Here is a 27,755-nt window from a genome sequence, read left to right as displayed (position 1 = left end):
AGTAAGCTGAGATCGCGCCACTGCACTCCAGTCTGGCTAAAGAGTGAGACTGTCTTAAAAAAAAAAAAAAGAAAAGAAAAAAAAACGTAAATTAAGTCACATATGTTTTTCTCCTATTTGTATGCATCAGTGATTTTCTAGTGTACTTAGAGGAAAATTAAAACTTCTTGCTGTGATCCTGTGTGATCTGGCTCCAGTTTCCCACCCCAGCTTCATCTCAGGTGACTCTTCAGATCTTTCAAGCGCTTGAAATAGATCAAATTTTCCCATTTCAAGGGGTTCACATACACTGTTCCTGTGCTTGGCCAAACTCTTCTCTTTGTTCTTGTGACTAGTTCATAGCCAAGATTTAGTTTAAATGATATCTCTCAATGTCAATTATTTCAGCCACATTATCTACTTAACATTTGCCTCCTGATATTTTCTTGTTGTATCCATTACAACTCTTAACACAACATGTAATTACATGTTTATTTGTTTACAATCTACCTCTTTTACTATATTTTAAGTTTCATGGGTACAGAAACTATCCCAGTTTGTTTCAACAATGTATACCTGTGTATAGGACATATCTAGCACAGTGGCTGGGCTCTAAGTGTTAACTATTTGTTGAATGAATTAATAAATGAACTAATAATGTGGACCTTTTAGTTGGAAGAGAGAAGATTATCAGATTCATGATACATGTTGCAGTTTTGGGAAGTTCACAATTTGATACATTACAGGTATTTGGTAAGCACATTAAGTTAGAATGCTTCCTGAAAATATGAGTTGGCCATTTTGAGAGCTGAAGAATCCAGAAACTAGGGATAAAATGTGGCATTTCAATATCCGTTCTAGGGAATACAATGAGACTTCACTATACTTTGGTAAAGTCCATTATCACCAGAGGCCATTGCTTTTCAGAGGCTGAGAAGAGAAGCAACAGCTAGAGCTACAGCCCATTAGGGCTGTTACAGTCTACAAAGATGGGCACAGACAACCAAAAAATGGCTTTGTAAGCTTCGTATAGTTGAATCTCGCTTTTTAAAATTCAGTCTGACAATCTCTACCTTTTGATTAGGGCATTTCGACCACATATAAAATTTGTTGAACCTGTAATTCCAGCACTTTGGGAGGCCAAGGCAGGCAGATCAAGGTCAAGAGATAGAGACCATTCTGGCCAACATGGTGAAACCCCATCTCTACTAAAAATACAAAAATTAGCCTGGCATGGTGGCACATGCCTGTAATTGCAGCTACTCGGGAGACTGAGGCAGAATCACTTGAACCCAGGAGGTGGAGGTTGCAGTGAGGCCAGATAAGCACCACTGCACTCCAGCCACCAAGCTGATAGAAAGCGAAGACTCTGTCTCAAAAAAAAAAAAAAAAAAAAAAAAAAGTGTGTGATATGGTTGAGTTTAAAATTTATGATCTTAGTGTTCTTTTTCTATTTGTCACATTTGTTCTTATTTCCTCTTTTCTGCTAATTTTTGAGTCGTTATTTTTATGACTCAATTTTATCTCATTTGTTGGCTTATTGAATATATTATTGATTTATAACATTCATTGATTTTTTTTAGTGATTGCATTAGGACTTATAGGATATATGTTTAATTTATCAGAATGTGCCTTAAAGTGACATTAAATCACTTCATTGAAATATAAGACCTTACAACATTAGACTTTTTTTTTTGTTTTAATGCAGAGTCTCGCTCTTTTGCCCAGGCTGAAGTGCAGTGGTGCGATCTCAGCTCACTGCAACCTCCGCCTCTTGGGTTCAAGTGATTCTCCCAGCTCAGCCTCCTGAGTAGCTGGGATTACAGGTGTGCACCACCATGCCCAGCTAATTTTTGTATTTTTAGTAGAGACAAGGTTTCACTATGTTGCCCAGGCTGGTCTTGAACTCCTGACCTTAGATGATGTGCCCACCTTGGCCCCCCAAAGTGCTGGGATTACAGACAACATTAGACTTCTGTGTCTCCCCTCTCAGCCTTTGTGCTATCGTTATACAGTTTTCTTCTACGTGTTATAAACCCCACAACACGTGGTTATTTTTTTATTTCAATGGTCAGTTATCTTTAAAAAATATTTTCCAAATAAGGAAAAAGAGTATTCTGCATTTGCTTACATATTTACCATTTCCAGTGCTGTATCCTTTGGATAGATCCAAATTTCCACCTGATATCATTTTCCATGTTAAAGGAATGTCTTCAAGATTTCCTGTAGTAAAAATCTGGTGGTAATTTCTTTCAGCTTTTATATTTGTGATTGGTGTTTATCTTGTCTCCATTTCTGAGAGCTGGGTATAGAATTCTATGCTGATATGTTTTGTTGTTGTTCCTTGAATATATAAAGATGTTGGTCCGTTTTCTTCTAACTTATATATTGTCACTAAAGAGAAAGCTGCTACCTTTGTCACTAAAGGGAAAGCTGCTATCACCATTCTTTGTTTCTCTGCACAGGTGATTCTTGTCTCTAGCTGATTTTAATATTTTCTCTTTGTCACTGATTTTAAATAGTTTATGATGTGCCTTAGTGTAGTTTTCTTTATGTGTCTTGTGTTTGGGATTCATTTAGCTTCTTGAATTTGTGAGTTTATAGTTTCCATCAAATTGGGAGAATTTTTTCATTATTTGTTCAAATATATTTTTTTCCATCCTTCTCTCTCTCCCTTTCTTTGGGGCCACCGATTTTACATATATTAGCCTTTTGAAGTTGCCTTATAATTCCCTAAAGCTGTTCATGTTTTTTGTTTCTATGTTTCATTTTGGAGAGTTTCTATTGCTATGTCTTCAAGTTTTGTAATTTTTTCTTATTCAGTGTCTGTAGTTATTATATCCAGTTTATTTGTCATTTCAGACATTAACTTTTTTCATCCCTAGATGTTTGATTTGGGTGTTTTATATCTTCAATGTCTAAACATGAAAATATTCTCCTTTATCTTCCTGAATGGATGAAATGTCCTTGTCTAATGTCCTTGCTTTAATGTCCTTGTCTACTATTTTTATTTCTAGTTCTATCAATACTTTTGTTCAGATTATGGCTCATTTTTTTTCTGCTTCTTTGCATGGCTGGATGTGTTTTATTAGATGCTATACATTGTAACATTGTGAATTTACTAGATTTACTGTGTGAGAGTGTGTGTGTGCTTGTGTGCTTGTTCTGTATCCTGTTACTTGGAAGTACTTTCATCCTTTCAAGACCTATTTTTAAGTTTTTTAAGATAAAGAAGGCTTCCATCTAAGGCTAATTTTCCCTACTACCAAAGCAATATATTCTAAATACTCCACCCAATGCCCCATGAATTACAGTGTCCTTCCATACCGACTGGTAGAAATCCAAACTATTCCTGGCCCTGTGTGAACTTTACTGGTTATTTTACCTTTTCTTTTTAATTGGCTCTTTCCTGGCTAGGGTAGTTTCCTCACACACATGCAGTAATTAGTCCCCATCTGAGGGTTCTCTTGCTCCATCCTTCTCTCCTTCAGCTCCTGTCTGGGTCCCAGTACCCACCCAAATTCTCAATTCTGTATCCTCAACTCAGGTAGACCACCCTCTGGCCTGAAATCTGGAACTTTCCTCTAGACAATAAGCCACAGTAATTGTGGGCTCATCTTGTTTCCTTTTTCTCAAGAATGATTGTTTTGTACTGGCTGTTGTCCAATATCTGAAAATCATTGTTTTACATATTTTGTAAAGTGTTCTAATTGTTTGGATGGTAGGGTAAATATGGTATCTATTTGCCCATTTTGGCTGGAAGATGAAGTGCCCACAAACTATACATTTTGACTAGTTTTTCACCGTATACAGGATAAAGTTCAAAGTCATTAGTTTAGCATACTTAGTACATTACAAGCAGACTTCATGACAATCCCCTACCCACACCTCACCCACTTCTAGTAACTCAAGACAGCGTGCCACATCTTGACCGTATCCGTACTTTTTCATGTCTTAGTGCATTGCACATGCTCTTGTCTTTGCCTAGAATGACTTTATTCCCCTGTATCTTCCATCTCTCCAAATTCCACTTGTTCCCCAAGACCCAACTCAATTACCAGTCCCTCTGTTAAATTTTACCAGACCTGAGTGTTAGTTGCTACAGGATATCTGTTAAATTTTACCAGACCTGAGTGTTAGTTGCTACAGGATATGATTTTATTACGTTCTTAGGATACTATTATGGAGTGTTGTTATTTGACTTACACACCTGATGGAGATGTCTTCATCTCCTCAAGGGCAGTAACCTCGACATCGTATTCACATTTTCATCTCCCGGCCAAGCTTAGTGCCTGACTTAGGTTCTTGGCAAATGTCTACTTCTGAATGAATGCCCTGTCGCAGTGCATAATCTTGCTTTCTGAAAATAGTATTGGCTTGCTTATTTGGAGGAATGTGGGAATGATTAAAAAAATAAAACTTGGACTGGAATAACCGCCATGGTCTAGCAGGTGTTCTGTGTTATGTTAATCACGGAGGATGCTGGGCAGGTGCTGGTTCTCTTCTAAGCCTTTATCTCAGCATTAAAACAATTCATAGCCAATAGCTGGGATTTTTCTCTCACAGATGGTGGAGTTCCGTGACTTACGTCTGGGAGAGGTAAGCACAGGAAGAGTTGTTCTTTGGAAGTTCCATAAAGGGAATATAATCACTTCCAAAGCGTCAACTTCAACTGAAAGAGCTGGAATCAGCCACTTCTGGCCTGATCGAAGCTGGTGTCTTAGACAGCTATGTCTCAGGTATGCCCTGAACTGCCTGGGGCATGTGTCTCGGTATAATGTATATTAGGGATTCAAGATTCTTAACTGTTCTTGAAGGCTAACAATTTAGGAAAGAGCAAACATTTTGGAAGCCCACCTCCTTATTCAAGAGGGAGAAGCGTAATCAGTTATGTCTCAGAATAAAACAAAGTCCACCAGAATGTTACACACACACACACACACACACACACTCACACACACACACACTCACTCTCTCTCACACACACACACACACACACACACACACTCTTACTCTCTGTCTCTCTCTCTCTGTCTCTCTCTCCTGAGTTTAGTTGCCTGCCAGACAAAGGAGTATATACCGTCAACAAAATTCACTGAATGCTTAATAGGAGGGAGTCAGGGTGAGGATCAAAAGGCTCTATTCACTAGGAAGGGGCTTCAAGGTGGTTATACTAAGTAGAGATTGAAAACTCCCTCTCTGATGGAACAAAATGAGTTCTTGTCTGCACATGTTTGGCTTAATCATGTTCCATTAGTCAAAGTGTTCTGTACTTTGGTACACTGGTTCTGACATACCAGATTACTCACAATTCTGAGTCCTTTATCAGCTTGGGATGTTGGTTTGCTGAAAGTTCATGGTTGTTTAATGACTTCATCTGATTGGAAACAGTCTTGATGAACCTAACACTCAGTTTTGACTTCTTCTATGCACATGTAGCTATAAATGCAAAATTGTCCTTTTACACATGTTATCATGTGATTTATCCCATGTAGAATTTGGGCAGGGGGCATACCTGATTTAGCTTGGAGAAGGGCGCAACACGAACTATATATTGGCAGGGGAAAATTAATGATATTCGATATATAAAACTCTGAAAAAATATAATTTATCAAATGCTGAAGAAAAGAATTTGGGCTTTGCAGTAGGGAAGACTTAGTTTTGCACCGCAATTTGGTCACTGATTTTCTGAACACGTTTGTCTTAATCTCAGTTTTTTTCGTATAAAACAGAAAATATCAGTCTTATCAGCTAATGGGATGATTAAATGAGATGATGTATGTAAGCCAGCTCCCTCAGTGTCCTACCTGCTTCTCATGGGATAAACAGTGAATAGCTGATAGTTTTCTGTGGAGCAAACCTCCACCTACATGCACACTGTATATGTGAGTGCCTCCACTGTCCCTGCATACCCTCCTGCACTCTTTGCCTCCTTCTCACAATGTCCCTTCCACTTCTATACTTGCAACCCCCTTTTCATATATAACTTCTTTTATTTCTTGTTTCTCCCTGAAAACACGCTATTTGCAGATCCAAAAGGTGACCTTAATTCATAGTCTTCATTAAAATTAGATTCTATTATAACTTCAGTACAGCATTCCTGTTTATTATAAGATTCTGAATGCTTGGTGTTGGAAATTAGACTGCCCTGAGGAAGGCAAATCATCAAATGCAGGGGCAAAAGAGTTTTAGATTTGGTAACATCAGAGAACTAGTGTCTTAGATGTCCAGAACCAGTGAGTATTACTCCCTTCATTCTCTATCCCCAATACAGGGCCCTACATGGCCTATAGCATAATTCTAATTTTACTCAAATGGCAAAGATCTTCTCTGATACACTCAGAACACTGTGGAATATTTGGTACTTGTTGGCCAAGGCTGGAAGATCTGTCCTTTCTGTGCACAGGAGAAAACAGTGACATTTGAGACCAAGGAATGTGTGTGATTATAAACCAACAAATGCTCAAGTTTCCATAAAACAAGATGGAGAACTGGGTACCCTATTTCATTAAAAACAAAAAACAAAACAACAAAAAAAGTATATGCCTTTGAGAATATGTAAGAATCCTGGATATCTGGCCCTGAAGTCTGAGGGACTTTCTTCACCATTTTCTTACCAAATCTAGTTTAAAGCTTTCTCTAATGCATTTGAAGAATTTTTCTAAAGGAGTGACAACAGTACATGGTACAAAGTGGCTTAGAGTGACTGTAATGTTGTTTTGCAACATTTTAGGCAGGATTAGGACTATAATATTCATTACTGTTTGATATGGTTTGGCTCTGTGTCCCCACCCAAATCTCACCTTGAATTGTATTCCCATAATTCGCACATGCTGTGGGAGGGACCTGGTGGGAGATGATTGAATCATGAGGGTGGATTACCCATACTGTTCTCATAGTAGTAAATAAGTCTCACGAGATCTGATGATTTTATCAGGGGTTTCCACTTTCGTGTCTTGCTCATTCTCTGTTTGCCTGCTGCCATCCATGTAAGATGTGATTTGCTCTTCCTTGCCTTCCACCATGATTGTGAGCTTCCCCAGCCACATGGAACTGTAAGTCCAATTAAATCTCTTGCTTTTGTAAATTGTCCAGACTTGGGTATGTCTTTATCAGCAGTGTGAAAACAAACTAATACACTGTTTGTTCAAAAAGAGCCATCCATGAAAGATGTGTACAGTGTGAACCTTATGAAAGAGGAAACAGAATATTGCAGTGTGACTAGGACAGGATATGTTATGCTGCATTTTAAGAAAATGAATCCTCAAATCCCAGAGTCTTGAAACAACACAGCTAATTTGTCTCTCATAGTACATGTCCATCACTGGTCAGCAGGGCATTCTGCTGCATGTACACAAAGGCCCAAGCTGACCATCTTACAGCTCCTTCATCTGGAGAGCATATCTTCCTCCTCAGCCCTGCCAGCAGGAGAAATGACGGCCGTTCAACTGCCTCAGCTTCTTCTGTCTCTATCTCTCCATTCTTCCTGAAAAATTACTATCTGCAGGTCCAAAAGATGATCTTTATTCATATTCCTCATTGGGAGAATGGAAATTGAAAATTGACACCCCTCCCTTCTGCTTATATTTTGTTAGCCTGAACTAGTCTATGGTCATGATTAATTGGAAGGGCACTGGGAAATGTGTGAGAAAATGGAATATTTGGGACAACAGTATTGTCTTTGCCTCAGCCTGCTCTTTTGATCACTGAATATCTATTTATACCCTATATTAGTCCATTTTCGCACTCCTAATAAAGACATACCCAAGACTGGGCAATTTACGAAAGAAAGAGGTTTAATGGACTTAACAGTTCCACATGGCTGGGGAGGTTTCACAATCATGGTGGAAGCCAAGGAGGAGCAGGTCACATCTTACATGGATGGCGGCAGGCAAAGAGAGAGCTTGTGCAGGGAAACTCCCCTTTTAAAAACGTCTCATGAGACTTATTCACTATCAAGAAAACAGCATGGGAAGCCTGCCCCCATGATTCAGTTACCTCCCACCAGGTCCCTCCCACAACCTGTGGGGATTTGAGATGAGATTTGGGTGGAGACACAGTCAAACCATATCATTTAGTCCCTGGCCCCTCTGAAATCTCATGTCCTCACATTTCAGAACCAATCATGCCTTCCCAACAGTCCCTCAAAGTCTTAACTCATTTAAGCATTAACTCAAAAGTCCACAACCCAAAGTCTTATCTGAGACAAGGCAAGTTCCTTCTGCTTATGAGCCTGTGAAATCAAAAGCAAGTTAGTTACTCCCTAGAAACGATGGGGGTACAGGCATTGGGTAAATACAGCCATTCCAAATGGGAGAAATTGGCCAAAAGAAAGGGGCTAGAGGCCTCATGCAAGTCCAAAATCCAGTGGGACAGTCAAATCTTAAAGCTCCAAAATGATCTCCTTTGACTCCATGTCTCATATTGTAGTCACACTGATGCAAGAGGTGGGTTTTCATGATCTTGGGCAGCTATGCCCCTGTGGCTTTGCGGGGTACAGCCTCTCTCCTGGCTGCCTTCACAGGATGGTGTTGAGTGTCTGTGGCTTTTCTAGGTCCATGGTACAAGCTGTCAGTGGATCTACCATTCTGGGGTCTGGAGGATGGTGACCTTCTTCTCATGGCTCCACTAGGCAGTGCCCCAGTGGGGACTGTGTGTGGACACTCTGACCCCATATTTCGCTTCTGCACTGCCCTAGCAGAAGTTCTCTATGAGAGCCCCGGTCCTGCAGCAACTTCTGCCTGGGCATCCAGGCATTTCCATACATCTTCTGAAACCTAGGCAGAGGTTCCCAAACCCCAATTCTTGACTTCTGTGCATTTGCAGGCTCAACACCATGTGGAAACTGCCAAGGCTTGGGGCTTGCACCCTCTGAAGCCACAGGCAAGTCCTGCCTTGGCCCCTTTCAGCCATGGCTGGAGTGGCTGCAATGCAGGGCACCAAGACCCTAGGCTGCACGCAGCACAAGGACACTGGGCCCAGCCCACAGAGCCATTTTTTCCTCCTAGGCCTCTAGGACTGTGATGGGAGGGGCTGCTGTGAAGACCTCTGATATGCCCTGGAGATGTTTTCCCTCCATTATTGTCTTGGGGATTAACATTTGGCTCCTCATTATGTAAGCAGATTTCTGCAGCTGGTTTTAATTTCTCCTCAGAAAATGGGATTTTCTTTTCTGTTGTATTGTCAGCCTGCACATTTCCCAAACTTTTATGTTCACCTTCCCTTATAAAACTGGATGCTTTTAACAGCACCCAAATTACCTCTTGAATGCTTTGCTGCTTAGAAATTTCTTCCACCAGATATCCTAAATCATCTCTCTCAAGTTCAAAGTTCTATAAATTTCTAGGATGGGGCAAAATGCCACCAGTCTCTTTGCTAAAACATAACAAGAGTCACCTTTGCTCCAGTTCCCAACAAGTTCATCATCTTCACCTGAGACCACCTCAGCCTGAACTTTATTGTCATATTGCTACCAACATTTTGGGCAAAGCCATTCAACAAGTTTCTAGGAAGTTCCAAACTTTCCAGCATTTTCCTGTCGTCTGAGCCCTCCAAATTGTTCTGACTTCTGCCTGTTACCCAGTTCTAAATTCGCTTCCATATTTTTGGGTATCTTTTCAGCAACACCCCACTCTGCTGGTACCAATTTTCTATATTAGTCCATTTTCATGCTGCTGATATATCCAAGACTGGGCAATTTACAAAGATAGAGATTTAATTGGATTTACAGTTCCATGCGGCTAAGGAGGCCTCACAATCATGGTGGAAGGCAAGGAGAACCAAGTCACATCTCACGTGGATGGCAGCAGGCAAAGAGAGAGAACTTGTGCAGGGAAACTCCCCTTTTTAAAACCATCAGATCTTGTGAGACGTATTCACTATCATGTGAATAGCATGGAAAAGACCTGCTCCCAAGATTCAGTTACCTCCCACCAGGTCTCTCCCACAGCCTATGGGAATTTGAGATGAGATTTTGGTGGGGACACAGCCAAACCACATCACTTCCTTATTCCCAATTTCCATAGACAACCTAAAACTTCAATTTGATCAATGCATCTGGCACCCATTCCAGGATCACTGAATGCTATACAATAGTTACCATATCAGGTTAGGACCTGGCTCTTCTTGGTCTGCAGATCTAAGAGCTAAGAAGATGAGTTTTCTGCTGCCCATATAACTAGTACTCAGTGATAGAACAAGAACAGATTAACATCAATAAACACATTCTGGAAAGCCAAGAATGGAAGTTATGAGCATGCACTCTTCTGCTTCATTGGCCTCTTCTCACTAGAAAGAAGGGGCTCTTCCTCCACTTTCTGGCTTTTTCCGGCTGTCTGAAAGGGGTCTTATATTTCTAAGTATAATCTATCCCGCTGCATAATTGGTGTAAATGATATTAAAGTGTCTGGTGGGGAGGAGAGAGGCGAGTATCTTTGAAAGGGGCAAAGACATGTCCCAAGGAGGAAGAGGTCATGGTGGGAACCCAGGTACTGCTTTGGCGACATCTCAGCAGGAGGGAGAGGAACCCGATAGGTTGGCTTAGTTTGTATCTCAGGGAGGCCCAAGGGAACTGCCATTCCACCTGTTTTTCCTTTTTCAAGGCTCAGTCTTTCCTTTTTTCTTCCCTGCCTCCCTTACGAATTTCTGGAGCACATGCTGTGTGCAGACAACACTTGGAAGTGGCCTGTGGATTTATCAGGGAATACGTGGCAGTTCTTACCCTGTTGGCACCAATAGTCTACTGGGAGAAATAATTATTGTGTGATAATTCTTAAAAATAGAAATACTATCAATGTAATCTGGGAGGAGAGAAAAGGAAATGGCCAGCCCTAGAACATCGGTTTCTTCAGTGAACTCTTTATTAATTTCTGTATTGTGCTCTCCTGAATCCTTATCTCAAGAAACTCTTTGACTCTTTGTTTTTTGAATGTGCTTTCTCTGTCTCATATATTTGTACTTCTTTTTAATATCCAGAGGAATTTATTATGGGTCTGTTTTTGTCCCCTAGGGTTCTTCAAATCATATAAACTGAGGCAGTAGGAGAATTTATGGAAAAATATATAAGTAGCTCATAGATTCTGGCAGCAGTGAAAAACCAGACTTGGAAAATGGCTCAGCAGAAGAGAAGTTCCTCTTCCAGTAAGATTCTGGGTAGGGCATTACCATGGGAACCTTAATACTAGAGTGGTGGTTGCTGGGACATCTCAACTCTTTTTGCATCTTTAAGTCTCCAGTTCAATACACCAAGTCCTGAGTGGAAGCATCTAATTGACCTCACCTTGATGTGTGTTTACATCCTGGTCACTAGAGGGTAGGGGGAGGGAATAACTGGCTGCTTCTCCCATAGTGAGGGGTGGGGCCCTGCTCCCACCAAGATCCACACAGTAAAGTTTCTTCCAAAATAGGAGAGTATTTGGATATTGAATATATAGACAAGTAACTTCTCTCTCTGTCAGTGCCTGCCTCCATTTTATCAGAAAATTCTGATTCATCCCAGATCTTTAACTCCAGCTCTTATCATCTACACTTGTTTTTCCAAATGCATTCAGGGGCATCTTCTTGGGTGCTCCATAGGATAAACTCACATAGGATAATGACCAGGCACATCATCCGTCTTCCCCTTCTCGGACTATTTCTTTGAGAATCACCTGTGAAACGAGTTAAAAATGCAGATTTTCTAGACTTCCTCTCTCTCCTCTGCAATGCTGATTTTTGAGCTTCTGAAGGAAAGCCCAGGAGTCTGTCATTTTCAGCAGGTGGCCCAGGAAATTTTCAAACTAATAATGGCTGTGCTCTTTGGGAAACAGGGTTTTCATCTATTACAAATTTTTGCCAATGTTTTCTCTGCTGTATCTCTCAAGTCTTCCCAATCTTTTCCCTAAAACAGTATGTCTTCTCTATTGCAAAGACTACGTTCAAGCCATCTTTATTACTAACTTTATACTCTATCTGTCCCACCATCACCAGTACAGAACTTCTTATAGGCCTCTCTACCTATTCTGTGGCGATAGCATCAGGGAGATCCAGGGAAACTACCTTCTACCTTCTGCATCCCTTGGAGTTTGTCTGTATTTCCAGAAATTGAGTTTTATGTGGCTGCTTTGGTTGATACAGTATGAGATAACTGGAGGCCAGACTCGGTGGCTCATGCCTGTAATCTCAGCACTTTGGGAGGCTGAGGTGGGAGGATCACTTGAGCCTAGGAGTTCAAGACCAGCCTGAGAAACATGGTGAGACCCCATCTCTACAAAAAATAAGAAAATTACCCAGGTGTGATGGTGTAAGCCTGTGGTCCAAGCTACTGGGGAGGCTGAAGTGGGAGGATCACTTGAGCCCAGGAGGTTGAGGCTGCAGTGAGCCATATTCATGCCACTGCACTCCAGCCTGGGTGACAGAGTGAAAACCTGTCTCAAGAAAAAAAAAAAAAAAAAAAGAAAAAGAAAAAGATAACTAGAAAGGCACAGGTACTGACCATTTAGAATGGGTACTGACTAGAAGCAATAGGTGACTAATGCAAAAGTGGCCTGAATCCTCATCATAGTAAACAGTAACACTTTGACTAGACTTCTGTTTCTGCAACCCAACAGGTTTTCACTAGGGCAGATTTGCACAGGTCATGCCATAAGTCAAATTATTTGTCAATGTGCCCTTCTGGCCCTGCTCAAGGGATGTTCTGTGTGACCTGCAGTGAATATTTACTCTCTTGTTTGGGCACAGTATGGGCACATTATGATCCAGCCCTTATGATCTCCTTTGGATCTTTCTTTTCAAGCGTGATGGTTTAAAGGATTGTTTTGTACCGTGGAACTATCCATAGAAAATTATTTTGAGGGTTCTTCTATTGTTCACTAGCCTGGCTTAAAAGTATGGCTTTACTTTCTGTCTTTACGGTAAGCAAGAGGTTAGAAGGATATGCTTGAATAAGGAGACTGCCTTCCTCTACACTGACAGTGTTTTATTAAGAGGATTAGAACATTTTCTTTGTCTTGTATTTTATACATTGATATGATTTTATGTCTTCTCTCACCTTGAAACTTTCTTTGTAGATTTTAATTTAAAAGGTGAAGAGGTAGGCCTCAATTTCCTTGATTCTTTGAACTCTGAGTTGGAAGATGATGGTAGTAAATCACTGGAGGCTCAGAGGTGAGAGAGTACCATTTGTTCTGGGAGGACTCTACGTCGTAAATTTGTCCTTAGACTTACAAGAATGTTAAACACCAAAGAAAGAAGCCTACATCATCTCTATTCTCGACCTCGAGCGAGGATTAGCTTTGTCCTGGGCAGCCTGTAAGAACACACAGTCTCACTGCTCCCTTGCGTTTGTGCACTAAAGCTCTGCTCTTCATGGTCAGTCAGAGCAGTACAACCAACAGCTCAATGCCAAAGCTGAATAATATGGGAACGTATCCTGAGCACTTCCAATTTATTTAATAACGTATATATGAATCTAGGTTCACATATTCAGATACGTGAGAAATACTATCTTTTTTTTTTTTTTTTGAGATGGAGTTTCACTCCTGTTGCCCAGGGTGGAGTGCAATGGTGCGATCTTGGCTCACCGCAACCTCTGCCTCCTGGGTAGCTGGGATTACAGGCATGTGCCACCATACCCAGCTAATTTTGTATTTTTAGTAGAGACAGGGTTTCTCCATGTTGGTCAGGCTGGTCTCAAACTCCCGACCTCAGGTGATCCGCCTGCCTCAGCCTCCCAAAGTGCTGGGATTACAGGCTAACATCTTTTTCTTTATGTTCTCCAAATCAGTCTGATTAGAAATTGGGCATGTCATACTGAGGGGTTCTCTAGGGTCCTGGGCCTTATACAGGAGAGACCACCTACTTGTCTGTTACTTGTTCTTACAGATCATCAGGGACATCTGCTCTTCTTGTCTAAACATTCTCTTTAGGTCTGAGATCTCTCTGCTTGGGAAAACAAGATATTCTGTAAACTGGTTCGGTGGTGCTATCTCTGTAGAAGCAGCACAGTCCTCTTCTCTGAGGTCTTGCTTCTCCTCCCTGACACTCCCCACCTCCTCAGCGCAGGGACAGATCTTTCTTTTTGAAGCTCCTTCTTGCTGTCTGCTTTTTCTCTCCATTCTACAATTTCCCTGAAACCTTGTTCTTTTTTTTTTGAGACGGAGTCTCGCTCTGTCGCCCAGGCTGGAGTGCAGTGGCCGGATCTCAGCTCACTGCAAGCTCCACCTCCTGGGTTTACGCCATTCTCCTGCCTCAGCCTCCCGAGTAGCTGGGACTACAGGCGCCCACCACCTCGCCCGGCTAAGTTTTTGTATTTTTTAGTAGAGACGGGGTTTCACCGTGTCAGCCAGGATGGTCTCGGTCTCCTGACCTCGTGATCCGCCCGTCTCGGCCTCCCAAAGTGCTGGGATTACAGGCTTGAGCCACCGCGCCCGGCCTTGAAACCTTGTTCTTATACTGAATCATTAATGACAAAAATTTAGTTTCCCTTTCGTTGAGAACACAGGGACAAAGGCTCAGAAAGTGAGGGGTCTATTTGCGTCTTATCCTTCTAGTGTAGCAAAGAAAAAAAATAAAGAAGGCTGATAGTAGAAGTGTCATATCCTAACAACCAGGCATTTGTTGAGTTCCTACTATGTATAACACTCAGTACACTTTCCTTCTTGTGAATTGGTGCTAATGGTAGCTTAGGCACTCTGTTAAGCATTGAAGGCGTATGGTGGTCCTTGCCTACATCAGGTGGGGTTCAGGGTGCAGTCAAAAAAATCAGTTTTTGCAAATTTAAGCAAAAGGGGCTGGGTGCATCAAAGAAGTCCCCACTCCCCCTCCGCCCCCATGCACTCAAAAAAAAAAAAAAAAAAAAGAAAAGAAAAGGAAAAAAATAATATGGAGTTAGCCAGGTGAATGAGAGAAAACACTTAAGAAATATGTAGGGGCCAGGTATGGAAAATGAAGAAAGGCAAATAACAATGAATAATCTAGGCTCTGCCCTCAAAGGCCTTTACAGCTCGGTGAGGAAATGGGCCTTTATATATGTAATACAAGGCAATGAATGAAAGGAGGCAAAGCTAGTCCCAGTTCTGCTTGGAAATTGCAGCATCAGGGCTTTTAGAAGAAAAGTTGGTCTTGAGCAGCATATAACCTTTAAATACTAACACAGTGGTAGAGTTGATGTTCAGATTATCCGGACAGGTCAAATCTGTCTGGACAAGGGAGAAGAGTAGGCTGCCTTGCGTAAACAGTAGAACATTCTAAATGGAGAAGCCACTTTAAAATTCTCTTCCTTGAAACCTTGCATGGTCAGTGGCAAAATGTCACAGCTGAGTTTGGAAGAAGACATACTATTTGCATTGATTAAATCATTTCATTAATCAGGGCAGTTAATATTATAATGTTACAATATTACAATGTAATGCTACATGCTGGGTGGATGTGTTGTTAGATACTATTGCTACTTATCAAATAGCAACACCGGATCAATCTGGAAGAATAACTTATTAAGGTGTTCATCTGTATTTTAGCATCATTGCTATAAACAAATCAGAAAGAATGGAAGCTATCATTTCTTTGTGGACAACTAAACCCTCTCACCCCACACATCAACATTTTCTTTACCTAACAAGCAGTAATTTGAACCCAAGACCAGGGATGGTAACAGTGTGGTCTTTGCTGTCCCTAGAGCAGATTTAGAGGAGTGCATTCCCTCAAATCTTTGAATCACAGTGTGGAGGAAAAAGGTAAGGGCTTTGAAGAGGCTGATGGGCCAAACCTGGAGGATAGTTTATCTGCAGTGAGAAAAGGGGTAAGTTCACCACACCATTTCTTTCTTTCTCTCTCTCTCTCTCTTTTTTTTTTTTTTTTGTTAGTTTTTGTCTCATAATCATAAACTTAACTCTGTAATCCGGCTAGATGTGGAAGAGAATTAGGAAAATATGGAACTCAAAGAACTGTAGCAAGAGCACAAAGATTATAGGATACTGAGAGCAAATAGGGTAGAGGGGTGCTCTCCTGAGCTGCAAAAGGAATGGTCTGGTAGATAAGGTAAAACACAAATCAAATTTATTAGATTCGCCCACAGTCAGCAGTGATGATCTTCTTGCTGGTCTTGCTATTCCTAGAACAGAAGCACTCCATGACTTCCACAAGGTTCACGCCATCTTTCACCCTGCCAAAGACCACACGCCTGCCATCCAGCCACTCCGTTTTGGCAGTGCAGATGAAAAACCAGGAATCATTTGTGTTGGGTCCAGCATTTGTCATGGACAAGATGCCAGGACCTGTATGCTTCAGGATGAGGTTCTCATCATCAGATTTGTCCCTGCAGATGGACTTGCCACCAGTGCCGTTGTGGTGTGTGAAGTCACCACTCTGACACGTAAACCCTGGAATAATTCTGTGAAAGCAAGAACCCTTATAACCAAATCCTTTTTCTCAAGTTCTCAGAGCAAGACAGTTTCCTGTGGTCTTTGGAACTTTGTCTGCAAACAGCTCAAAGGAGATGCTGCCCAAGGGTTTGCTATGGCGATGTTGAAGAATACTGTGAGGTTGAACGTGACTGGTGGCAAGGGGCTCTGGGTAGCATGGGTGGCATATGCAAATCTCCCCCCATGACTATTTCATGTGTGTATGTATGTGTGTGTGTGTGTGTGTGTGTTTGTAATCTGTGAATGGTAAAGATCCATGCCCCATTTACACATTACTTCCTATTTGGTTAATAAAATTCTGTGTGATGTGTGAATGCCTGGGGTGGGAATAGGAGATTAACTCTGAGATCCATGCTCTTGAGGTTTATCAAGAAGGATTGCTAGGCCTAGGCTTAGAATAATGAAATACACCGCCCATCTGTGAATGAATAATGTGGGCTCAGACGGTGAGCATCTCAGCAGCAGTCTGCACTAAAGACTCTTTTGCCCCAAACATCACTGAGTTTGAGTTTCTCAACATGCTGTTTGTTGCATGAGAGCTAAAGATCAAATTTAATTTGATTCAGGTGTTATTACCAATAAAATAATCTATAAAGAAGTTGCAAGACTGCTTGCAAGGGTATATTCAAATGAAGAAGCCAAGTTTTTTTTTTTTTTTTTTTTTGAGATGGAGTCTTGCTCTGTCACCCAGGCTGGAGTGCAGTTGTGCAGTCTCGGCCCACTGCAACCTCTACCTCCTGGATTCAAGTGATCCTCGTGCCTCAGCCTCCCGAGTTGCTGGGATTACAGGCATGCGCCACCATGCCTAGCTAATTTTTATATTTTTTAGTAGAGACAGGGTTTCGCCATGTTGGCCATGCTGGTTTTGAATTCCCGAGCTCAGGTGATCCACCCACCTTGGCCTCCCAAAGACTGGGATTGCAGGCATGAGTCACCGTGCCTGGCCAGAAGCCAAGTTCTAATTGTGACTTCTGTAAATACTTAGAGCTTTCTGATGTGGCTGTGGAATAGACTGGTGTCCCATAGAACTTTCTGTGATGATGGAAACATTCTAGATCTGCACTGTTCAGCCCAGTAGCCGCTATATGTGGCTATTTAAATTTAAACTTTCAATTAAAATTAAATACAATTTTAATTCCTAAGTCACACTGGCCACATTTCATGTGCTTGGTGGACACATATGGTAGTGGCTTCCATACTGGATAGTTCTGGAATCAAAAGAGTCTTCTGTGTAGGTGATCTTTAGAGCTGGTATTTGGGAAATAGTTTTCAACTTTTCTGCTAAGTCTGATAGATTAATCGACCAGAAGGGGCTGCTTGAAGCATTGTGTGGGAAGGACTTGCAATCATATTTAGATACACCGAGAGAGAATGTTGTGGTAAATGGTAATCTGAGTGTGGGAATGAGGTACAGTGCTATGGTTTAATTATTTACCTTTTCTCATTTTAAACTTTTCCTCACATCAGAGAGAACACGTGTATTGAGCAAACCATTCAAAACCTCGCTTCTCATCTGATCCTGCTTCCCATCTGTTTGGATCAGCTGTCTCAAGGAGACACCTGTTTCTGCTCTTCGTTAAGGGTGGGGACAGTGAGTGCGCCCCCTGTCCCTTTCCCCACAAATCACATACAGTCACACACACAGTGTAATATAGTTGATCAACAAACTTTCCTGTCCTGTTCTCCCTTGCAGACTTACATGTGGGATCCTCAGAGAACACTCAGGGAGATGGGAACTGGGCAGGCAAGCCTTGATTAAAAGGAGGAGTAAATGGTGAAGGAAAGAACCGCTTTTTCTGTCCTCATTCCCCTATAAAATTGACATATTTTTTTTCCCACTGAGAACAACAGTAATATCTCTGGTAATATTATGCTACCATGAACTAACATCTTTCTTTCCTTCCCTATTTTGAACCCTTGGGTGGTTTGTCTGGCCATCACACATCGTGATTTTTGAAAGAATTAAGTACATTGACCTCTTGCTGTTAGCATTTCTGTAGTTTGCTCAAGGAGTTTATTTGGGGAAGGGAAGACGAATGGTTCATAAGAATAATTTCTTTTTCTTTTACTCCCTTATTGTGTATGAGTCTATTTTTTTTCCCCAATAGCTATGACCTTCTTACATTGGTATCTAGAAGAGAGGTTGACAAAAGCCAACATGCAATGTAGGATTTATTGAACTGAGGTGCCTGGGATTTAACGGAAAGTCTTGTATTTAGGACTGTGTCAATGGTACACTATCTGATTTTCCCCACTTCAATGGCTAAATGAAGATTATCTGAGACATGAACCCAATTCAGGCTGGACTGCCAATAGCTACCCCAGAGTTGCTGTTTAGCCCTGGTACCCTAATAATGCCGCTTGTATCAATCCTCCGTTTTTTCAGTACTTCACCATTAGGATACCGTCCATAGGGTCTGCAGATGGTGGGCCCACTGAACTGAGCTGAAAATATGGATGTAACGTTTACATTGTCTACTTGGCCAACAAGCAGTGAAAATATACACACTACTTGTATACATGTGGAATATACACATCATAGTTTAGTAAGGTTTGGCTGCCACCTGGTGGGGGAAATTCTGCAGTATGTTCATTTCAACGTCAAACACATAAGACTCAAGTCATTAGTCACCTAACTGTATGCTCGGATGCTTAAGATATTCCAAAATAGTTCCGTTACCTTAAAGGAATTAAAGACTTATAATTGTGGTTGTGTTAGGGCATGTACCTGCTATCTGCAAATATGATTGCTCATTAACCAAGTAAGACTCAGGCCCCAGAGTCTTTGTCTTCGAGGGTTCTTTCCAGCTCTGAGGTTGTGTCAGTCTTCACCTAGACTTCGAGAATAAACTTGAGGCCAGAATTATTAAGATTCTTATTGCCAGCTGGAGCTAACACACGTCCCACCAGTTCCAAGCCAGGTGTGAAATCTCCTAGAAACCACCCACTCTTAGAACAGATCTCATGGAACAAATTACAACAGGAAGGAATCCTCACCTCCCTTTATCAGAAAATAGCCCTGTAAGCAAGGAGCATGTAAAGAAGTAGAATGGAAAAGCAGGCAAGTTAAGTTTTAACAATGCTAAGTACCTGACCGATTTTCCTTAAGTTGATTCTTTTTTCTAATCAATGTCTAAAAAAAAAAAAAACAACTACAAAAAAAAAAAAAGAAAAAGGAAAATGATGATCTACTTTCTTTGGGTTGTGGAACAATAAGTAAGACATCTTGATCTTGTAGAATGACCATATAACAATATGTTGAATCAGATTTATACCCTTCCCAGATTTCCTTGCTTCCTTTTCCTGGGCCACTGGCTGCTGGCTCCATGAAGAGTCCCATCACTGCTGTCCCCTCACGGAATCTCACTGTCTACCTTGTCTTCCAGCATTGGCGAAGGCCCAGTTCAATGGGCCTAGTCAGGTCAGGTATGGGCACCAATGCTGCTGCAGCTCCCACTGTGCCAGATTCAGTGAGAGCCATGCTGGAGCCTGCCTTCCCCTGGGAGAGGCCAAGGGAAGAGCCTGGACTCAGCTTTCCCACTGGCTGCCTGGAGGAACCAGTGATAACCCTAGTGAAAGTGCAGGGGTAGGCACTGGGTCATAGGCAGAGGGATTCGCTTGGGCAAAGGCCTTGAGAGAGCAAAGAGAGTTTAGAGAACTGCACGTTGTCAGCGTGGCTGGAGTGTGATGAGCAAATGGAAGAGGAAGGCAGAAGACAGATGACACAAGGCTTTGCAGGATGACCTTGAACCTTAGCCAGTGTCAATGGTAAGCTATGTAAGCAAAAGAGTATTGCAAGCAGGTTCGTGGTTTAAGAACTGGCTGCAGGGTAGAAACATGATTAGAGGGAGACAGAACTTGAGAAAGGGAGACAAGGAGATGGTTGGGGGAATGGAGACTGGAGATGATGGGGGCACTAGGTGGTGGCAATTGACTTGTAGTCAGGTAACCAGGAGTCTGTTCTGACTCTGTCACTAACTTTGGTTGAATTATTTAAGCCTTCTGTTGTTCCATGTTCTCATCAATGAGTCAGAGTTAAAACTACCTCAGCTGGGTGCAGGGGTGCACATCTGTAATCCTAGCACTTTGGGAGGCTGAGGCAGGCAGATCACCTGAGGTCAGGAGTTCGAGACCAGCCTGGCCAACATGGTGAAACCCCATCTCTGCTAAAATACAAAAATTAGCCAGGCGTGGTGGCATGTGCCTCTAATCCCAGCTACTTGGGAGGCTAAGGCAGGAGAATCACTTGAACCCTGGAGGTGGAGGTTGCAATGAGCTGAAGTCATGCCATTGCCCTCCAGCTTGGGCCAAAAGAGTGAAACGCCATCCCAAAAAAAGCAAAGCAAAGCAAACAAAACAAAACAAAACAAAACAAAACAAAAACTACCTCATTCCTAGTCTTTAGAATTAAATAATTTGAATGCACTTACTAATAGGTGCTTCATAAATATGATTTGGGTGTGAAAGGTATGAGGACGGAGTGGCCTCCCCTGAGTTAGCACAGCTGTCAGGCCAGCTGAGCATAGCCACCACCAAGGCCTCACTAAAGTAGGCCCTAGGTTTTCTCAAGATAACAAGTGATTTACTTGGATGTAAGGAGAGTTATCTTTAAATACTGTCTCCACAGGATTAAGGCGCCAGAACGATTGCTGGTGATAGAAATGTCAACACCAAAAGGCCGGCAGGACACTAGAAACAGCAGCGTCAGGATGTGCCAGCTGGCATTTGCTGCATGCTGTGCTATGCGTGTGTGAACACACAGACACATAAACATTGTAATTAACCATCCTGGCCTGATAGTATGTTCATACAGTCAAAACAGGTGATGGATTTGAAATGCAATTTGAACTTAATCATTTGGGTGAGGTGATTTCAGAGTCGACTAATTTAGCAAACCACTTTTAAAGGGTGCTAATTAAAAATTGCCTGGGGTTATCAATTTGCTGCCAGAACTGCAGAAAAATGGGCATGGAAAAATTTCAGTCCAGCTAATTATTGGCTAAAGCATAAGACTCGATTACCATGTCAGGGGAATTTTTTTAATGGGGATATTTTCATTCAAAGCTTTTAATTTTTTAATTTAGGGGAAGAATTATTGAGATGCTAGAATTATTATTGAGAAACTAGAATCCTGGGGTGAGAAAGACATAGTATCTTATTTGCTTTATTTTGTTCATCATTAATTCTTTTTTTTTTTTTTTTTTTTGAGACGGAGTCTCGCTCTGTCGCCCAGGCTGGAGTGCAGTGGCCGGATCTCAGCTCACTGCAAGCTCTGCCTCCCGGGTTCATGCCAGTCTCCTGCCTCAGCCTCCCAAGTAGCTGGGACTACAGGCGCCGCCACCACGCCCGGCTAGTTTTTTGTATTTTTTTAGTAGAGATGGGGTTTCACCGTGTTAGCCAGGATGGTCTCGATCTCCTGACCTTGTGATCCGCCCGTCTCGGCCTCCCAAAGTGCTGGGATTACAGGCTTGAGCCACCGTGCCCAGCCCATCATTAATTCTATCTAGTGTCATTAAGGCAAATACATTTTTGCGTACCAGATTGAGGAACCTTGGAGTCCTAGTTTGTAGACACTTAGTTGTCTGAGATAGCACTGAAGCCTAAAACCCAAGTGGACAGTTCTGGTGTTTATTTCAGTCAGCAGAATCTCAGGGTTTGAAGAGAGCATTTAGTATGCTGTGAGTGTGGCTGATGCAATTCTTCTTGGTGCTTTTCCACTTTCCCATAGATATTTTAAAAGTTAGGTGTCCAGGAAATCTCAATAAGAATCAGACTGTGAGGTTTTAAAGGGACAGACAGCATGATGGTTTTATTCTGCGCTCAGTTCCCATTGCCTGGCACGTGGAAAATTCTCAGCAGGTGTTTGTTGAATGAAGGAATGCATCTGCCATGTTGCTCTAGAGCCTTGGGAAACGTCTGTGAAAACAACAAAAATCGTTGCCCTCATGGAGATTACATTCTAGCAAGGGGAAGAGAGAGAACATAATAAATAAGTAAATTATGTGGGATGCTAGGTGAGGAATTCTTTGGAAAAAATAAAATCAACACTAAGTAAGGGGCATTGAAAGTGCCGGGGTATGGTGGGGTGGAGTTGGGTTAGTGGGCCTATTTCTTTATTAAATACAAAGCTCCGAGGAGGCCTTGTTGAGAAAGTTAGGTTTGAAAAATGATATGTGAATGGCAAGAGCCCTGGCTAGATGGACATGTGGGGAGGTGCATTCCAGGCAGAGAGAGCAGCTAGGACCAAGGCTGCAAGGGTTGTGTCTGAGGAATAAGGGGGCCCATGAGGGAGGCCCATGAAGCTTTAGCAGAGTGAGAAGAGGGAGGGCAAAAAATAAGATTAGAGAAGTGATGGGAGGCCATCTAGGCTATTTCAGTTCATTGTAAAGACTTTGCCTTTCTTCCTAATCCTAAGCAGGATTTTAAGTAGAGAAATGGCATGACGGGAGGTGGCCACTGTGCTAACGGTCAGGAAGGAGCTCAGGGTAGAAGCAGGAACCACCGGGAGGCCACTGCAGTAATTCACAAGAGAGACCACGTGACCTGAACCAGCGTGATCATGACACAGCAAGAAGGAGTCAAAGTCCATTTTGAAAGCAGAACTAGCAAGTGCAAGAGAAAGAGGAAATCAGAATGAATCCAAGGTTTTGGGCTTGAAAACGAGAAGGACGGGATTACCAGCAATTGAGATGGGGAGGTAGGAGATGACACAGGCTTTTGGGAGAAGAGTACCGGTTTAGTCTTGGACATGCTGAGTGCGAAAAGTCCATTGGATATCAGAGTGGAGATGACAAGTAGAAGATTCAGTATGTGACTTTCCATGCACACATTGTTGGAGACCATATGTACTAGGTGTGACCACTAAGAGTGAGCAGACACAATGAAAAAGAAATGAACGAGGCCTTCCCTAGCAGCCGTCCTATGTTAAAAGGCTGGGGGAAAAGATGAGGAACCAGCGAAGGGTACAGAAGACTGACCAGTGAGACAGGAATAACAGTGGGAGAGTGGAGAGTTTAGTGTCCTGGGAGTCAAGGGTAGAATGTGATAATTGTATTAAATATTGATGAGACATGTCAAGTCCAATGAGGACTGAGGCTTGACCACTGACTTCAGCAACATGGATTCACCAGCACCCAGTTGTTTTGGTGGAATGGGGAGGCCAATGCATCCTTGGAGTGGGTTTAAGAGAGAAACAGGAGAGGAATTGGAACTACAGTGCACTTAGACAACATTTAAAAGTATACTGCAAAGGAGAATAAAGAAATGAGGTAGTGGCTGATAAAGGAGGTAGGGTCAATAAAGCAATTTAAGGAAGTACTTTTTATGCCAATCGGAATGATCCAGGGGAAAGGGGGGAAAACCCCATGATGTAGGAAAGAGAGGGGCAGGTTGTAGGATGATCCTGAAGGGACCAGAAAGGAGAACTGTGCACAAGTGGATGGCCAACTTTGATGGGAACAGTGGATGGTTCATCTATGGTAACAGAAGGAAAGGTGGCAGGGGCAGTGGGTGGAGAATGGGATGGAGTCTGAGTTCTTTTTTGATTGCTACAATTTTCTCAGAGAAGTTGGAAGCTAGGTCACCAAATGGAAGTGAGGAGTTGGGGAAGAGGTATTGAAAGTCTGAGGAAGAGGAGCAGCCATGAAATAGAAACAAAGAAAATGGGAGAATGAATTGTTTGGGGATATGCAGTAGAATTGCCAGGCATCATTAAAGACCCACTTAAAAAAGGTGTATTGGGATGTGTGCATGCAATTTTAAGTGAGGTCAGACATCATAGTTGTCATGTTTTGTTTTTGTATGTATGCATGTATGTATGTATTTGAGACAGAGTTTCGCTCTTGTTGCCCAGGCTGGAGTGCAATGGCATGATCTCAGCTCACTGCAAACTCTGCCTCCCGGGTTCAAGCAGTTCTCCTGCCTCAGCCTTCGAGTAGCTGGGATTACAGGCCTGTGCCACCACACCCAGCTAATTTTGTATTTTTAGTTGAGACAAGGTTTCTCCATGTTGGTCAGGCTGGTCTCGAACTCCTGACCTCAGGTGATCTGCTTGCCTCAGCCTCCCAAAGTGCTGGGATTGCAGGCATGAGCCACCATACCCGGCCTTGTTTTTTTTTTTTTTACCTCCCCCCCAGAAATTTTCAGGTGCTGGAGAGGGAGAGGGTGGGATTGTGATAGGGTTTTTCCTGGTGAGTCTGAGTCCAGGGGACAAGCAATAGCATGATTCTAACTGAAATGGAGTTTGTACAGGTGCTTAATGATTGTCTGTTGAATGAATAAATGATTTAAGGAAAAGCTGAAACTTTATAAAAAAGAAAAAACATGTGCTTGGGAATTAGTGCCATCTCAATGTCTGAGAAATTGCAGAATGAGTCAGACAATGAGGGTCTTCGTGCTGGCTGCTGTTCTGCGCACCTTGCCTATTTCTCTGTCCTTCTTCCGTGGTCTGTCTATACATTTCTATTCATGAGGGCCTTGGAGAATCAGATTTTGTCTGCCTCTGTGGGCCTCGTTGAGCCTCTCTGTTTCTTCATAATGTTTGAATAATAACTCATGTCTTCATAATGTTTGAATAATAATTTACTGAGGTTTTTTTTCTTACATATATTTTAAATATTTTAAATCAAATACAACTGTTTTTAAAAATTCTGATTTATAAACATACATGTCACCTATTTTTACAAAATATAGAAAAATGTAGATAGATTTATAATGAAAAAACTTACCTACAATATCATTATTCAAAATCAACCATGTTAAAAATTTAAATATATTCTCTTCCAGTATTGGCTATTATTTACATACATGTAATCAAAATGTACATATGCACTGTATCCTTTATGCTCTTAATATTAGTCTATTACAAATGTCTCACAAATATCCTTTTTACTGGATGCATAAAAGACTGTCTTCCACTTCTATAGCAACTTTGGTGTTAATAATTTAAGGTAGGCCAGGCACGATGGCTCACGCCTGTAATCTCAGCACTTTTGGAGACCGAGGCAGGTAGATCACCTGAGGTCAGGAATTCAAGACCAGCCTGGCCAACATGGTGAAACCTCATCTCTAATAAAAATACAAAAAGTTAGCCAGGCATGGTGGCAAACACCTGTAATCCCAGCTACTCAGGAGGCTGAGGCAGGAGAATCGCTTGAACCCGGGAGGTAGAGGTTGCAGTGAGCCGAGATTGTGCCATTGCACTCCAGTCTGGGCAACAAGAGCAAAACTTCGTCTGAAAATGAAACAAAACAAAACAATGATTTAAGGTAATGTTGTCATTCTGAGTGGTTTAGAAAAGGGAAGCAAACCTTCCACTCTCTTCTTCTTTCCCCATCTCCTGTGCCCACAGCGAATGCCCCATTTTTGCACTTTCTACAGTCTTCCCCGTCTGTGTTCCCAGGTACTTCTGTCTCTTTTTCTTTCTCTTCCCATGCCTCTTTGACTCCTGGCCCCTTTCTCTCGTTTGTCTCCTATTCATTTACCACACTGTAAGTTCTGTGAGGGCATCCTTATACCCTAATGTCTGTCTTACAGTAGGTACTAAAATTTGCATGTAAGGACAATGACATGTCAACCTGGAATATCCCATATAACTGGACTGTCTGGTTTATTGAAAGTTAACTTCTAATGAAATGGCCAGGGTTAGTTTCCTGCCGAGGACTGTGGAACTCTCATCTACCCAGTGAAACTCATTTTTATCTACATTCTTGCATCCATAGTCTTACAGAGAGCAAACGCTTCAGTCATAAATCTACTTAGAAACCTGACCAGTAGATGCAGTATTGGTAAATTTTCAATGAGGCCATAAGAATGCATTTACAAAAAGTACAAAGTTAAGGTTGCTTGTGATGATTTTAGCTAATCAGCACAATTTTAGAAGGAAGCAGATACATCTGCCCTTTCCCTCAAACTTCATATAGCTATAAAATGTTAGATTTCCTGGGGAGTTACTCAACACAGAACCTTGGAGATTAATTTAGAGGCCAGATCCCCACAAGCATTTGTCTAGCCTTAGACTGAACACTTCTGTTGCCGGGAGCTTGCCATGTCTAGTGGGAATGGGTCTGTTCTGTAGTTGTTGTTGGATGGAAAAATTGTTAGCAGAGTCTTTTTTATGTGAAGATGAAAAGTGCCTCCCACAGAGTCAACAAAAAGGTTCTGGTATATGGAATTTTTTTAAGGAGGCTAAAGTATGAATAATTGGAAACTTTAGTAATTTGAGGCTTCTGTAATTTCTCTAATTCTTTGTAGTCAATCCATTTACCCCATCCCCTTAAACGCTAACATTATTTACTTGATTTTAGTTCTGTGAAGCTTTGGCTCTTATAAATGATACATCTACCCAAAAGAATGATTAAGACTTACAGCAACTTGTGGAAAGTTTTCATTCCTCAAAACAGGAATGAATAACAATGGCCTCAATATGACTAACATTATTAATGTATTTATATGGGTATATAATTACTAGAGTATCTAGAGAAGAAATTATGAAAATGATTTGCATATCCACTTCTTAAAATTTAGGGCAGGGAGGCCAAGGCGGGTGGATCACGAGGTCAGGAGATCAAGACCATCCTGGCTAACACGGTGAAACCCCATCTCTACTAAAAATACAAAAAATTAGCCGGGCGTGGTGGCGGGCGCCTGTAGTCCCAGCTACTCGGGAGGCTGAGGCAGGAGAATCGCTTGAATCCGGGGGGCGGAGGTTGCAGTGAGCTGAGGTCACACCACTGCACTCCAGCCTGGGTGACAGAGCGAGACTCTGTCTCAAAACAAACAAACAAACAAACAACAACAACAAAAAACACTCCTGTATCTCTCAAGCCTTGAAATAATATATTGGCTTCTTCATGATTTAATCCATGGCTTCCTCATGAAACTCACTGCTCAATGCCGCTGGCATGCAAATATTCCAACTGGCCATGCTGCTCAGTTCCTTGCAATAGAATTGAATAAAAACTTGCATTAAAAGGTCAACTTTAAAATATGCCTAATAAATTCACTGACTAAAAGCTATCCCAACACCTTTCTACACCATTTCTCTCCATCTCATTATTCATGTAGGCTTCCCTGAATTTTAAGGAATGCCAATAAAAGAGCATAATGTGTGGAGCATTGGGGCCTAGGACATTTGTTTCATGAATAAGGAACTAAAGGTAGAGTGAAAGGTATTTCTTAAATAAATTACGTTGATATGGTGGAGAGAGGAGTATTGATGGGTGCTTATGTATTTTCTATAGCGCAAAAAAAGTAAAACTCACATATTATTCGAAGGAATCCCTTATTCTATGTCTTTCATACATTTGGTCCCATAGCTCTAATACTGGGAGGCTCCTTACTTCAAAATGATTGTTTTTAAAATTTCCTAACCTATGACAC

The 27,755-nt window shown here is 41.8% G+C and overlaps 1 protein-coding gene across 1 annotated transcript in view; it reads right to left on the bottom strand.

Annotated features, from left to right (window-relative positions):
* The window catches only part of NOBOX (NOBOX oogenesis homeobox), a 34,270-nt gene extending 14,413 nt beyond the window's left edge, over window positions 1-19,857 (bottom strand). Inside the window, 2 exon segments of the mRNA XM_031664957.1 lie at window positions 16,117-16,345; window positions 19,751-19,857. Of these exon segments, the coding sequence (XP_031520817.1) occupies window positions 16,117-16,345; window positions 19,751-19,857 (336 nt within the window).
* Between the last annotated feature and the right edge of the window lie 7,898 nt (window positions 19,858-27,755).

The sequence above is a fragment of the Papio anubis genome, chromosome 4 (genome assembly GCF_008728515.1).
Source record: "Papio anubis isolate 15944 chromosome 4, Panubis1.0, whole genome shotgun sequence".
NCBI lineage: Eukaryota > Metazoa > Chordata > Mammalia > Primates > Cercopithecidae > Papio > Papio anubis.
Note: the sequence above shows the minus strand (reverse complement) of the source record. Positions and strands in the feature narration are given on the sequence as shown.